Source organism: Magnolia sinica, chromosome 6 (assembly GCF_029962835.1).
Source record: "Magnolia sinica isolate HGM2019 chromosome 6, MsV1, whole genome shotgun sequence".
NCBI lineage: Eukaryota > Viridiplantae > Streptophyta > Magnoliopsida > Magnoliales > Magnoliaceae > Magnolia > Magnolia sinica.
Window position 1 is genome coordinate 23,867,169 of NC_080578.1, and position 12,410 is coordinate 23,879,578.

The 12,410-nt window shown below is 40.2% G+C and overlaps 1 protein-coding gene across 1 annotated transcript; it reads right to left on the bottom strand.

The window, feature by feature from the left end:
• Positions 1 to 549: 549 nt before the first annotated feature.
• LOC131249562 (aluminum-activated malate transporter 10-like) lies at positions 550 to 4,183 on the bottom strand. The gene is made up of 6 exons (XM_058250367.1): positions 3,862 to 4,183; positions 2,380 to 2,520; positions 1,942 to 2,214; positions 1,627 to 1,742; positions 1,371 to 1,514; positions 550 to 1,044 (listed from the first exon to the last, which is right to left on the bottom strand). The coding sequence occupies exons 1-6, from the start codon at positions 4,181 to 4,183 to the stop codon at positions 550 to 552; spliced, it is 1,491 nt and encodes a 496-aa protein (XP_058106350.1).
• Between the last annotated feature and the right edge of the window lie 8,227 nt (positions 4,184 to 12,410).

Below are 12,410 nucleotides of genomic sequence, written 5' to 3' on the forward strand. Positions count from 1 at the left end.
ATATATATATATATATATATATATATATAAAACCCTTTCTAACGAACGAATCAAGTATACGCGAGCTAATTCGAGTGCTAAGCTTTCGCTATCGGTAATTCAGTGAGCACAAAGCTTTATATATATATATATATATATATATATATATATATATATATAAAAGGAGAATAAACACGTGGAAACAACACAATTTGATACAATTTTAGTAAAAATTTCTTAATTTTAAAAAGATGCAACCAAACTGAAACTTCGCTTTTGAAAGGTAATATATATTTTTGCTCCCACAAGTGCAGAAAAGCTGCAAGTCTTGCCGAAGTCCTCAGTGACCACAGAGCTTGACCAACTTGCCCTATCTTATTAAGAAGCTCTGAGCTGATGGACAATCATCCATAGACGACGACGAGGGTAATAATGTCTCTTACGGCAATTACTTTTCGATATACATTATATTAAGAAGTCAAAGTCAAAGGGAAGCATACACTATTCAATTGTTTTTTTTTTTTTTTTTTACTACAAGGTCGTTACATTTATGGACTTTGTAAGTGGAACTCAGGCCACTTCAAGGGCTTTCATGCCTTCTTGTCCTTGTTCTTCCAATGTAGGCTTGTTGTGGGCCTCAATCCGCTTGGGCTTATCAGGCTTGTCGTCAACAGCCTGCTTGAAGCTTGCTAGGCCCGCCAGCTTTTCGACTGCGTCGACCACGCTTTCAATCCTTGCTGCAATCTCGATCAGCAATGATGCGGCCGTGATGAGCGGCATGACTTCCATGATCGATACGATGGGTGGTACCGAGTTGTGCCGGTTTTTGTCCACCTCATGTTCTTCTGTTGATGATGTGGGTGGTGGTGGAAGCTGGTGAGGAAGAGATCTCAAGGCATTCTGGAGATCTTCTACGGCACCGTTCATCTCTCCAATGGAAAAGTCTATGGTGGAAGATTTCCTCATGGTTCTGGTTGTGATTGAAAGTTCTTTCAGTACGTTGGAAGAGTGAAGGCTCAGTCTCATGCATGGACCACATAGATGCTTCTTTATGAACTCAGGTGCCTGTAATTCAGTCATAGTTCTGATGTTATGGAGTGTACCATAATATTAAGATGAAACTAGACTGGGTTCAGGTGGGCCCACCTAGGGATGATATATTATAGATGGGCCCCACTTTTAGGCCTGTAAATGAATCTACCTACAGCCAGAAAAGTGAGTACATGGGCTTAGGTGACTGAACATCGACCTTGCCTATTTCATCTATAACCCTAAATCAGTCCCATCCTAGCTTAATAGGCCTGGTTTGAAGCCCAAATTCGGCCCATATCTGATTTAAGCCAGATAGGCCTTTAGATCGGCTTTGGCCCAAAATGAACTATTGATCTTACCTTAATATCTGGATTGATAGAACAATTGAGTGCCTCTACACAATAAGCACAGAAGCGCAACGCGGTTCCGATCTTGAGATACTGCTTCCATGGATGCCAGAATCCGAAATGGCCGTGGGCTGGCTCCCATCTTGCGAAATTGGCCTGTTTCGTCGAACCAAAAGCAATTTCAATTGTCATGTAAAAAAGAAATTACAACAGATGGAGTCTCCCTATTGCATTTCTAATCTTATTTTGATTAGTTTCAATTACTCACAAGCGATTCTTCTGCCGCCTTCGAATTAAGCACGCATTTGTAACCGTTCAGCTCTTGGCAGGCTTCTTCGTCATCGGATGCATTTCCGTTGTCATTGAAGTATTGTTCTACACATCCTAAATTTCAAATAAATAAATAATTAAATACATAATCCTAAGAGATGAAACATATTATTACATATATGCATGAAATCTGTTGTGCTTGGGCGTTATTGTTAAACAAGTGGGCCCAATTACAATGGCCCACCAAACTTCGCCCACCCATATACGTGAATGCATGCATGCAATACTGGACGTAAGCTGAAAAATTCCATACCATCTAAGGACATGGCTAGTTTTTCCATGTTTCGGGCGATGAGGAGGTGGAGATCGTTGCCAGCCCAAACGGGACACACAAGCATGCTGATTACCATGCACAGGGCGCCGCCGATGGCTATGGTTGACAGCCGCTGATGCGCCAACTCGACCAACTGATTGACCCGATAGCCCGAGACTGTAACCAAGCTGAAGGTGAGGATGAAGATTGATACACCATAATCGAACCGGGTCTTCACCGTCGGAATAAATCGAGAGAAGGTCGCGGCGGAAGCTGTGGTGAAACAAGGCTAAGAATGAGAACTAGGGAGTAGTAGGGCGTGTTTGTATACACCATCCAATCAAATTGCAATTTGATTAGCCTAAAAAACATTCGATCTATTACAATTGTGCATCCAAACATCGGAGTTGAGTGTTTGTATTGGAAATGGGATTTTACCAAAAAGGAAGAGAGAGGCACCGAGGATGATGGGCTCGGCTTTGTCGCCTGACCGATGTGCAAGCTCATGAACTCCAATGGCAAGAGCTCCGGCCAGTAGTGTTGCTATTCCTCTATTTAAGCCTTTGGATAGTGTTGCACCTGCAATAGAGTGTTTAAGGGTATTTTCGTCATTTTCTTCAAGATAACGGTCAATACAGACCTTCATCACAAAACCCAAATCGACAGTTGGGCGGGAATCCATAAGCATTTCAGAATATAAATTTTTTAGAAGTCCATTTTGAACCGGAAGGACCCGACATGAAAACGGATTGGGTGGTAACCCGAACACCACCCAGCTAGGTAGGTTAGGAGGTGTTGGGGCTGTGGGGCCCACCTTGATGTATATGTTTTATATCCACTCCGTTCATCCGTTTTTCCATCTCATTTTAGTTAATGGAGCCAAAAATGAATAAGATCTGAGGATTAATTGGATCACATCACAGGGAAAGAGTGTTGATTGAACGTCCACTATTAAAATCATCTTGGGGCTGACAAAAGTTTTGGATCAACCGGATATTTGTATTTGTCCCTTCATCCAGGTCTTTGTGACCTTATCAACAGATTGGATGAAAAATAAACATTTCAGGGGGCCCTAGGAAGGATTCAACGGTGGGTGTCATTAGCCCTGCTGTTTCCCGTGGTGTGATCCAATTGAGCTTCATACGAGCTATTTAAAATGAGTCAGAAAAAAATGGATGGACGGCATGGATATAAAACATATACATCAACGTGGGCCCCACAACGCCCCCTATCCACCCAATCCCATGGCGCGGGGCACGTGAGATCCAACCATGTGGTCCACCATATCGATTTAGAGAGTTTTTTAAAATAGTTGCCTATTGTTTTCTATAGTGCTAATGACTTTGATTTTTCATCCCATTAGGGCTCATATAATACACAGGTTTGAAGCATGTGCCCAACATGGTGGACCCTACCTTAGAAAACAAAGGACAACCATCCAAGAACCTTAAAATTCAAGTGATGGTCCACGTCATAATTGATTGACCTGATTTTCAACTTCTAACCTTTATGGTGGGGAGAACGTGCTGGACAGGTTAGATGTCATCCGCACACCTTGGTGGGCCCTACACGCAGCACTTGTAGAAAAAACTTAATTCTACAAGGACTTGCAGAGGAACCTGCAGCCGTTAAATATAATTTCCCAGTATCTGGTACGTACATCAACGTACAGCAAAACATGGTATATAAACCTTATCTACCATCTTATTGCCGTACATCCAATGGTGATACGCTTTTGGGTGGGCCACAGAACAAAAATAACTGATCGAATGGCCAGATAAGATCATCAGATTGGTCCATTGAATAGGTGGCCCATCAATTGGATGGCCACACGATGGTATATGGACCATCGGATGATACCGTTAGTTTATAAATCGAATATGGAAGTATAGTAAAAGTAGCATGATATAAAGCTCTTACCTACAGTGTACTCAAAGACCACCACAACAGTCATGACTGCCCACATAGCCGTTCCTCCAACACCATCATACAGAGGCCTCACATAGTAAAAGAGCGACACCACAGTCAGAGCCGTCGCAACCTTTAGACAGTGGGCCACCCTTCTAGGATCATCAACTGCCAATTTCCATATCTTCTCCATGAATTTCAAAATTCTTAATCTCAACCCTACAATCAATCTCACCACGCTCGTCCACGCTCGATACGTCCACCTCAATTCCGGCGTGAGTTCCTGGGACGATCCATCCGATACGGTCAATCTCCACTCCAATATACCGGCCATCGTAGATGAATTCGGGATGGATGGCTGTGGATCGCTCTGGGGAACCTGAAACAAAGTGTAGATAATGTTGATCTAGGGTGTGGGTGTGGACCCACTAGATCAAGGCTATTGGAATGGTGAAATGGATCCTTGAAGGTCCAATCTCATGTACCATACAAGGACTGACTGACCTTGCTCTGTATGTGTGGCATATGGAAGCTTATATAAGGAAGGAATGGAAGAGTAGATTGCTTAAAATAAACTTTCATCCAAAGGTAGGGAATGTGGAATATCCTGACCTAAATTTACATTGCTTTTCATCCTATCGTGCTTGCTTTTTTGTGTGTTTGTCTCCACCAATGTATAAGAACAAATTACTTTGGACTTTGGAATATTATATATATATATATATATATATATATATATATATATATATAAAATCTTACAGACCAATGGATGGTCATGATCATTTCATGAAAATGTGGAATATCCTGACCTAAATTTACATTGCTTTTCATCCTATCGTGCTTGCTTTTTTGTGTGTTTGTCTCCACCAATGTATAAGAACAAATTACTTTGGACTTTGGAATAATATATATATATATATATATATATATATATGACTTGCATAATTTTATTGACCATGGATGGCCATGATCATCGATGACAATGTAATTGAAGTTTTCTTAGCCTGTGTGGACCTCTTTCGGTCTAGATAGAATCACACACGCCAAAATGGCACACGTGTGTGGATCCGAGCTTTCCATCAAGTGGGTCACAGTCACTAGTTTATATAAGCTTACTGACCAGTGGATGGCCATGATCATAGATGACAAAGTGTTGAAGTTTGCTGAGGATCTGAGCTTTCCATCAAGTGGGTCACACTTGCCAGTTCTCTTCTAGCTGAAAAATAGGCATGCTCAGATACTGCACACATGTGTCATAGTGGCACGTGAGAGATACTTTCTTTATGACCTAAAAAACAAGATTCTCTTTCATCAGCCAACGTCAGTACAGTATTTTCCGTGCATTTCGTACTTTATTTCCACTTTGAAGGTGGACGTTTGCCATGGCCCATGACTCTGATAACGAAACGATGGAGACATTTACCATCGTGGGACATGTATTTTATAACACATCAAACCGACTTATGGTCCACCTCACTGTGATATTACACCTGTCCTCTCTTTAGCAATTCATCTTGATGGTCCCACATTGAATGGTCCACTTCCCAGAAATTGGACCGATCGGATCCGATATGTGTTGAGAAATGAAACACTAGTTATTTCTGGGTTTTAAGTGATTCTCAGCAGGACACTGATTGGATGGTTGGGATCATCTGATGGGTGCTATTCCCTAGATATAGGAAATGAGCCAGTCCTACACTGCTAGACGCTATCTATTGATAAATATGGCTATACGTGGCACGTGTAACGGATTCAAGCCGATCATATGCTGGCCGCTGCTGTGGATGGACACATGTTGAAACCACAATGTTTAGATGACCCTAGCCACATGTTGGAGTATCTTACGTACATCAAGGTGGGGAGATGATAAGGTAGAAATGGAAGAACTGTAGTAGTATGTTAGCTCCATCTCTCCACAGGACACGTTTCATGGTGATGTACAAATCAGATCTGTCCATATATAGGGCCTTAACATGAGTGATTCATTTCTCAAAAATCAATCATAATAGACCAATTTATGCATCTGATCGTGGACGTTAAAGTGATGGTATGCGGTTGGATAAACAGTAGAAAAAGTAACGGATGGGATTGACTCATGGTTATTTTAAAAACGGAATGCATTTCTACAGATGCAAGTATACGGGTGGAACAGATCCATACATCACCCTGCCACGTGTCGTATGGAGAGATGGGTCTACCATATTAGGGTTCTCCCAGCTCTACCGTATCATCGCCCAGGGCTTTGATGCAGCCTATACGTGAGTGCGTTGCAGCTCGGAGATACGTGGGGCTCTCCCACATCCACGTGGCATGTAGCTCAAATCCAAACTGCCTGATCGGAACCGCTAGACAGGGGAGCGGATTGGGTGAGACCCCGGATCCACTGAGGTGGGTGGGAACCCTGACTGTGGGGCTCACAGTGATGTATGTGCCTTAAATCCACACCGTCGAACCGTTTGAAAGCTCATTTTAGGGCTTGATCCCAGAAATGAAACAGATCCACACCGTCCAACTGCCTGATCGGAACCGCTAGATAGGGGAGCATATTCGGTGAGACTCCGGACCCACAGTGATGTATGTGTCTTAAATACACACCGTCCAACCGTTTTTGAAAGCTCATTTTAGGGCTTGATCCCAGAATTGAAACAGATCCACACCGTCCAACTGCCTGATCGGAACCGCTAGATAGGGGAGCATATTCGGTGAGACTCCGGACCCACAGTGATGTATGTGTCTTAAATACACACCGTCCAACCGTTTTTGAAAGCTCATTTTAGGGCATGATCCCATGAATGAAATGAAGCATATCCAAATCTTATGTGGACCAGCTGAATGTTTATTTTCCATCCAATCTGTTGATAAGGTCACAGAGATCTGGATGAAGAGACCACACAAATATCAAATTGATCCAAAACTTTTGTGGCTCATGAGAAGTTTTCAACGATCTATTACCACAGTCTCCTATATTATGGTCCACCTGAGATTTGGAACTGCTTCATTTTTTTGGGATCATGCCTTAAAATGAGCTTTCAATACTGATGGACGGCGTGGATGTAATCACGTACATCACAGTGGTCCGTACAGCCAGGGATCCCACCCACCTCGGTGGATCCACATAATCGCTCGGGTTAGGCGGATTGTAACAATAGATCTCATTATAGACGTCAAATGATTTTAAGAATGATAGCAGTAAACGGTCTAGATTTAGCAGAAAAAAAGTCAAGTGATCAGAGTCATGATTATACACTCAATCACCAATCTACGGGATGTCCACATTGGACGCGGATTAGCTGACGGCTTCAGTAGCTATCTCGATACTGAAGTAAAGTCACCATGTTCTGTGGGTCCCACGATGTATGTGTTGTATCCACACCGTTCATCCATTTGGATAGATCATTTTAGGGCACGAGCTAAAAAATGAATTAGATCCAAATCTCAAGGAGACCTGGCACATAAAACAGAGGGGCAGTGACATTTACCGTTGAAACCTTTCTAGGGCCATCATGATGTTTATTTGAAATCCAACCTGTTCATAAGTTCAAACAGACATGGAGAAGGGGAAACACAAATATCAGCTTCATCGAAAACTTATGTGGGCCCCAAGAAGTTTTAAATGGCAAGCGTTCAATCCACACTGTTTTCTATGGTGGGGTCCACTTGAGCTTTGGATCTGCTGCATTCTTTGGCTCTTCATTAAAATGATCTCTCCAAATTGATGGACAGTGTGGATACAACATATACATCATGGTGGGGCCCACAGAACTTAGTCTATTATAGCCGTTGCCCACTCATCATATCTCAAAATAATCACATCAAAATTTAATCCTATAAATCAACGGTTAAAAAATATTGATTAGTCACTCAATTGTTATCCTATGCTTGCAGCCTATACAAGGCTTGAAATTTCATTATTTTTTGCTAAAGTATATATTTAAATTAGAGTTTTATAATTATTAAATTAAACATCACATATATATACTAATTAGGAATATTAAAGTTGATTTAGTAATTAATTTCAAACTCATATAAATATATTACATAATTTAATTGCATATATATAATTTTTTCGGTTTGATGTCATTTAACGAAGGTGTGGACAACAATCTCATGTATGTTGCTCTAGAGAATTATCCTTTGAGAGTGGCGGTGTTTGAGGCAGCGCAACTGGAGAATCAGCGAGCCATGTAAGGACTACAGGTCGTGATTGACCACATGACGAAAGTTTTAAGACAGACACGTATTCATAATAATGAGCAATATGAGACCGATGACGGAGCTCATGATCATAATGTTCGTGGTGTGACATAGGTGATGAATCGCAGACTACCATTTGATAATGGTGAATCGCATGCCACCACTTTGGTTATGAAAAAGTTGTTGTACACATTAAAGGAGGAGATAGATGTATAATGGCACAACATCATTCGAACAAAGTGTACCGTGAACCAAAGAGTTTGTGATGTGATGATAAATGGTGGGAGCAGTGAGAATATGGTGTTAAAATATACGATTGAGAAGTTGTAAATAAAAATAGAAAAACACCCTTCTCCATCTACAATTGAATGGATCAAAGAGGTCAGTGAAATAAAGGTAATTGAATGATATTATATTCATTTTTTTCATTTGTAAAAAAATTTGAGAACGAAGTAATATGTAACGTAGTTGATATGGAAGCTTGTCACATGTTACTTGATCGGCCATAACAATATGATCTTGATGCTATGCATAAAGGTCGGAATAATATATTTAATTTTGTTAAAAATGGTAAAAATATTATCCTCGCCCCTACATAAACGAAGAACCAACCCAAGACTTTTAAAGTGGAGGGACGGTCTCTCATGACTGATCATGATTTTTTCAAACAATCTTAGAAGAGGAGAGAGATAAATGCATTAGTTGGAAAGGAAAAAAGATGTGGAGCCAGCGAACATCTCAAGAGATTTAAAACAGGTTGTAGGAGTTTAAGGTGATTGTGCTCGATGAACTTTCTAAGGAGTTACCTCTCATTCAAGATACACAAAACCACATTGATATTGTGATAGGAGTAAGTCTACAACACTTGTTTTACACGAGTCCATATTCATTGTTCCCCATGTTGTGGCCCACATGAGTTACGTACCTGATTGAATTTTAGATACAACCTAGAGTCATGAGGATGAAACCTAATGAACGGAGTGGATCTTGCATTTTTTTAAAAAAAATATCTGTGGTGGATCCCACATAACATGTGTGTTATCTGCCCGGTGTGAAGTAGGTGTTTCAAACTATTCCGATCCAAATCCACCCGGTAGAGCTCAAGGAACTAGAGCCATCTCTCTGGAATATACACATTGGCAAGACGAACTATCTGGTCCATCCATATACTGGTAAAAAAATATGGATGGTTAATGTCCAGACAATGATACAAAACCCTTTCTATCTAATCCTAGGAAAGCAAGAAAAGGTGTTGTACTGTTTATTAGGTTTGATTTTTGAAACATTAGCCATCCATGCTAGGTCCCAGTAGATAGATGGACCCGATTTGCTCATTATCCTGGTAGAGAGATAACTCCACCATATTCAGATTCATGGGGAATATACCTTATCATCTTCCTCTCAGATTGACCGGTTTGTAGTAATATAAGAGCGACCCACTTGATGAGGGAATTGGGCTAATATTTTTATCAAAAGGTGATTTACTTGGAGAGTCAATTAACGGTCCACTGGTTGGACATGAGCCTATCTCCCTAAAAATATATGTTGCACATATCATTTCACTTTAATTATATATTTATACTTAAAAGAGAGTATCGAATCTTTAAAAGTAAGGAGGTTTTCGAGGAATGCTTATGAACTAAGCATAAAGTCTGAAAAGCGTTCAATCGTTTGGGTTAAAAACAAAAATGAGCATTGTCATGAAGATCTTGGTCGTGATCTCCACTTCCAACATAAACATCTACCATTGAGAAATTAGGGTTTTTTAACAAAAGAAAAGAGATAAATCCTTCTTTTAAAACTAAGGATTTTTTTACTTCATCTAGTATTATTCGTCGACACAAAATAGAAAAAAGAGAAAAAAAAACACTAACATACCTTTAGCTAAGCTAGCTTTCTTTTCTTCTCCTCTTCTCTCTACCAAAAAGACACTGGAAATCTTATATGTATACTCTCACCTGACTCACTCTCCTTTTAAATGAAAATCAACATAAAAAACCATGATTTTTTTTTTTTTTTTCAATCTAATGTCGTTGTTAGACCAAATTTCTATTTCTTCGATGGGTCTTGATTATCATGCACGGTCAGTATTCCATAGAAGAATCCTTTCAACGCTATGACTGTAGCCTAATATATTTGGGCTACTAAAATAAGCATAGACAACCAAATTACTTATATGAGCCTTTATCTCTATTCTGGTCAAAGAAATGAAGTGAAAGGGAGGAGATGTGGAGAGGTTTTAGGAAAGAAAACAAGGATAAAGATTGATAAGAGAGTTTAGTTGGGGAAAAAGACAATGAGAGAGATTGTGTGTGCAAGTATCAAATGTTATAGAAAGGGTAATGTCTTAGTTATCAAGCACTTAATCTTTTATGCATGGTATGCGTGCACAAAATTTGGACCTTTCATCTCTTTGGCTCTTCTATGAAATTGGCCAACATGCTAAAAAAATCTCATGGGCCGGTCTAATGAATAATCTCAAAAAGCATGTAATCAGCGGCTAGGATTATCCCACCATCTTGATTTTGAGGCCAGATCCAATAAATCTGGCTCTTCTATGAAATTGGCCAACATGCCAAAAAAATCTCATGGGCCGGTCTAATGAATAATCTCAAAAAGCATGTAATCAGTGGCTAGGATTATCCCACCATCTTGATTTTGAGGCCGGATTCAATAAATCTCTAAAGCGTGCCAAGTACACTCTGTGGGGCCCTCCGTGATGTATGTGTCTTATACACACCATCCATCCATCTTTTTTTTTTTTTTCACTCTTTTTAGAGCACGATTCAAAAATTGAAGCATATACAAAGCTCAAGTGCACCACGCTATAGGAAACAATAGGGATAATGATGTCTACCATTGAAACCTTCATGGGGCTCACAACCTATTCGTAAGATCACACAAACATGGATGAAGGGAAAACACAAATATTAGTTTGATCCAAAAGTTCTGTGACCTTAAAAGGTTTTCAACAATAGGCATTCAATTACTAATGTTTCCTATGGTGTGGTCCACTTGAGCTTTAGATATGCTTCAATTTTGAGCTCATGCCCTAAGATGAGGGGGAACAATGGATGGACAGCGTGGATAAGACAAATACATCATGGTGGGCTCCACAAAGTTTAATTAACACACCATAACTTGTTGAGTTACTCATTGCACAATCCACGTCCTTAAGCTACAACACGTGTGGGGCCTGTCGTGATGTTTTCATGACATCTAACCTCTACACCATGTCCACCCCCTCATGTTTTCCTTGGTGCCCATGATCAAGATGGGAAACTTAGTTGGGCCATATCATGTAGTAGGGGGTAATTGGATCATAAGTTACTTTGGATAAGTTACTTATGCCATAATTAGCTTATCTTGATTTCTACTTAATCGGTAGATAAGTATGTTTGGTAAACAACATACTTATCATCTAAAAAGTAGAAAAGTATATTTGGTTTCTAATATTATAAGTGAATATATCGAAAGTCCGTTTGGTCCCCCTCACATCCACTATCCATCATGTGCGGCCAACCTGTGATGTGAATCATTCATTGTCTAGGCCCACCTTTGATGTGGGTTGTCCAGCATGCAAGGCCTACCTTGGTTATGGGCCATTCATCATTAGAGGTTGACCTTTAATGTGCACAGCTCATTAGGTGCCTTTTATGTTAGTCATCCATCATGTGGGGCCCACCATCAATGTTATTGTCCATCACATGGGGCCCATCTTTAATATATATCCATTGCCCCATCATGTGGAACGCACCTTTGATGTGGACCATCCATCATATGGGCCCACCTCCAATGTGGGTCGTCCATCATGTGAGACATGCCTTGGATATGGGCCACTCATCGTTAGACCAACCTTTGATGCGGATTGTCCATCATGTGGGGCCCACGTTGATGTAGATCATCCACCATGTGAGGCCCACAATTATTAATTGCCTGTCATGTAGAGCCTACCCTTGATGTGGGTTGCCCATCATATGGGCCCCACCTTCAATGTGGACCATTCATCATTAGGGGCGGACATTTGATGTGGATCCTCCATCATGTGGGGGAACCTTAATATGAGCCATCATCATGTGGGGCCCACTAGATCATCTGCCCATTCATTATATGATTTTCTAATCTTATGAACTTAGAAGGGGTTCATGGCCACCGAGAGCACATTCCTTTAAATAATTATCCATGCTGCTGTGTCACCAATAAAAATGAATAAAAAAGTCATTTTTTAAAGTTGAAAAGCAAAAAAAAAGAAGAAAAAAGTTTATAAAAATAAGTTACCTTTTCTAAAAAGTTACTTATTTAAGTTTAATAATCAAATTAACTTATTTAAGAAAAGTAACTTATTAACTTACTTAAGTTAAAAAAAC

What these genes read in the sequence shown, in the direction of transcription:
- LOC131249562 (XM_058250367.1), bottom strand. Translation starts at nt 4,183, where the DNA reads ATGGCCGGTATATTGGAGTGGAGATTGACCGTATCGGATGGATCGTCC. An exon ending in GGTCTTTGAGTACACTGTAG is followed by an intron (nt 2,521 to 3,861) that starts GTAAGAGCTTTA and finishes ACTCTATTGCAG; the next exon opens with GTGCAACACTATCCAAAGGC. An exon ending in CTATCAATCCAGATATTAAG is followed by an intron (nt 1,045 to 1,370) that starts GTAAGATCAATA and finishes ACTGAATTACAG; the next exon opens with GCACCTGAGTTCATAAAGAA.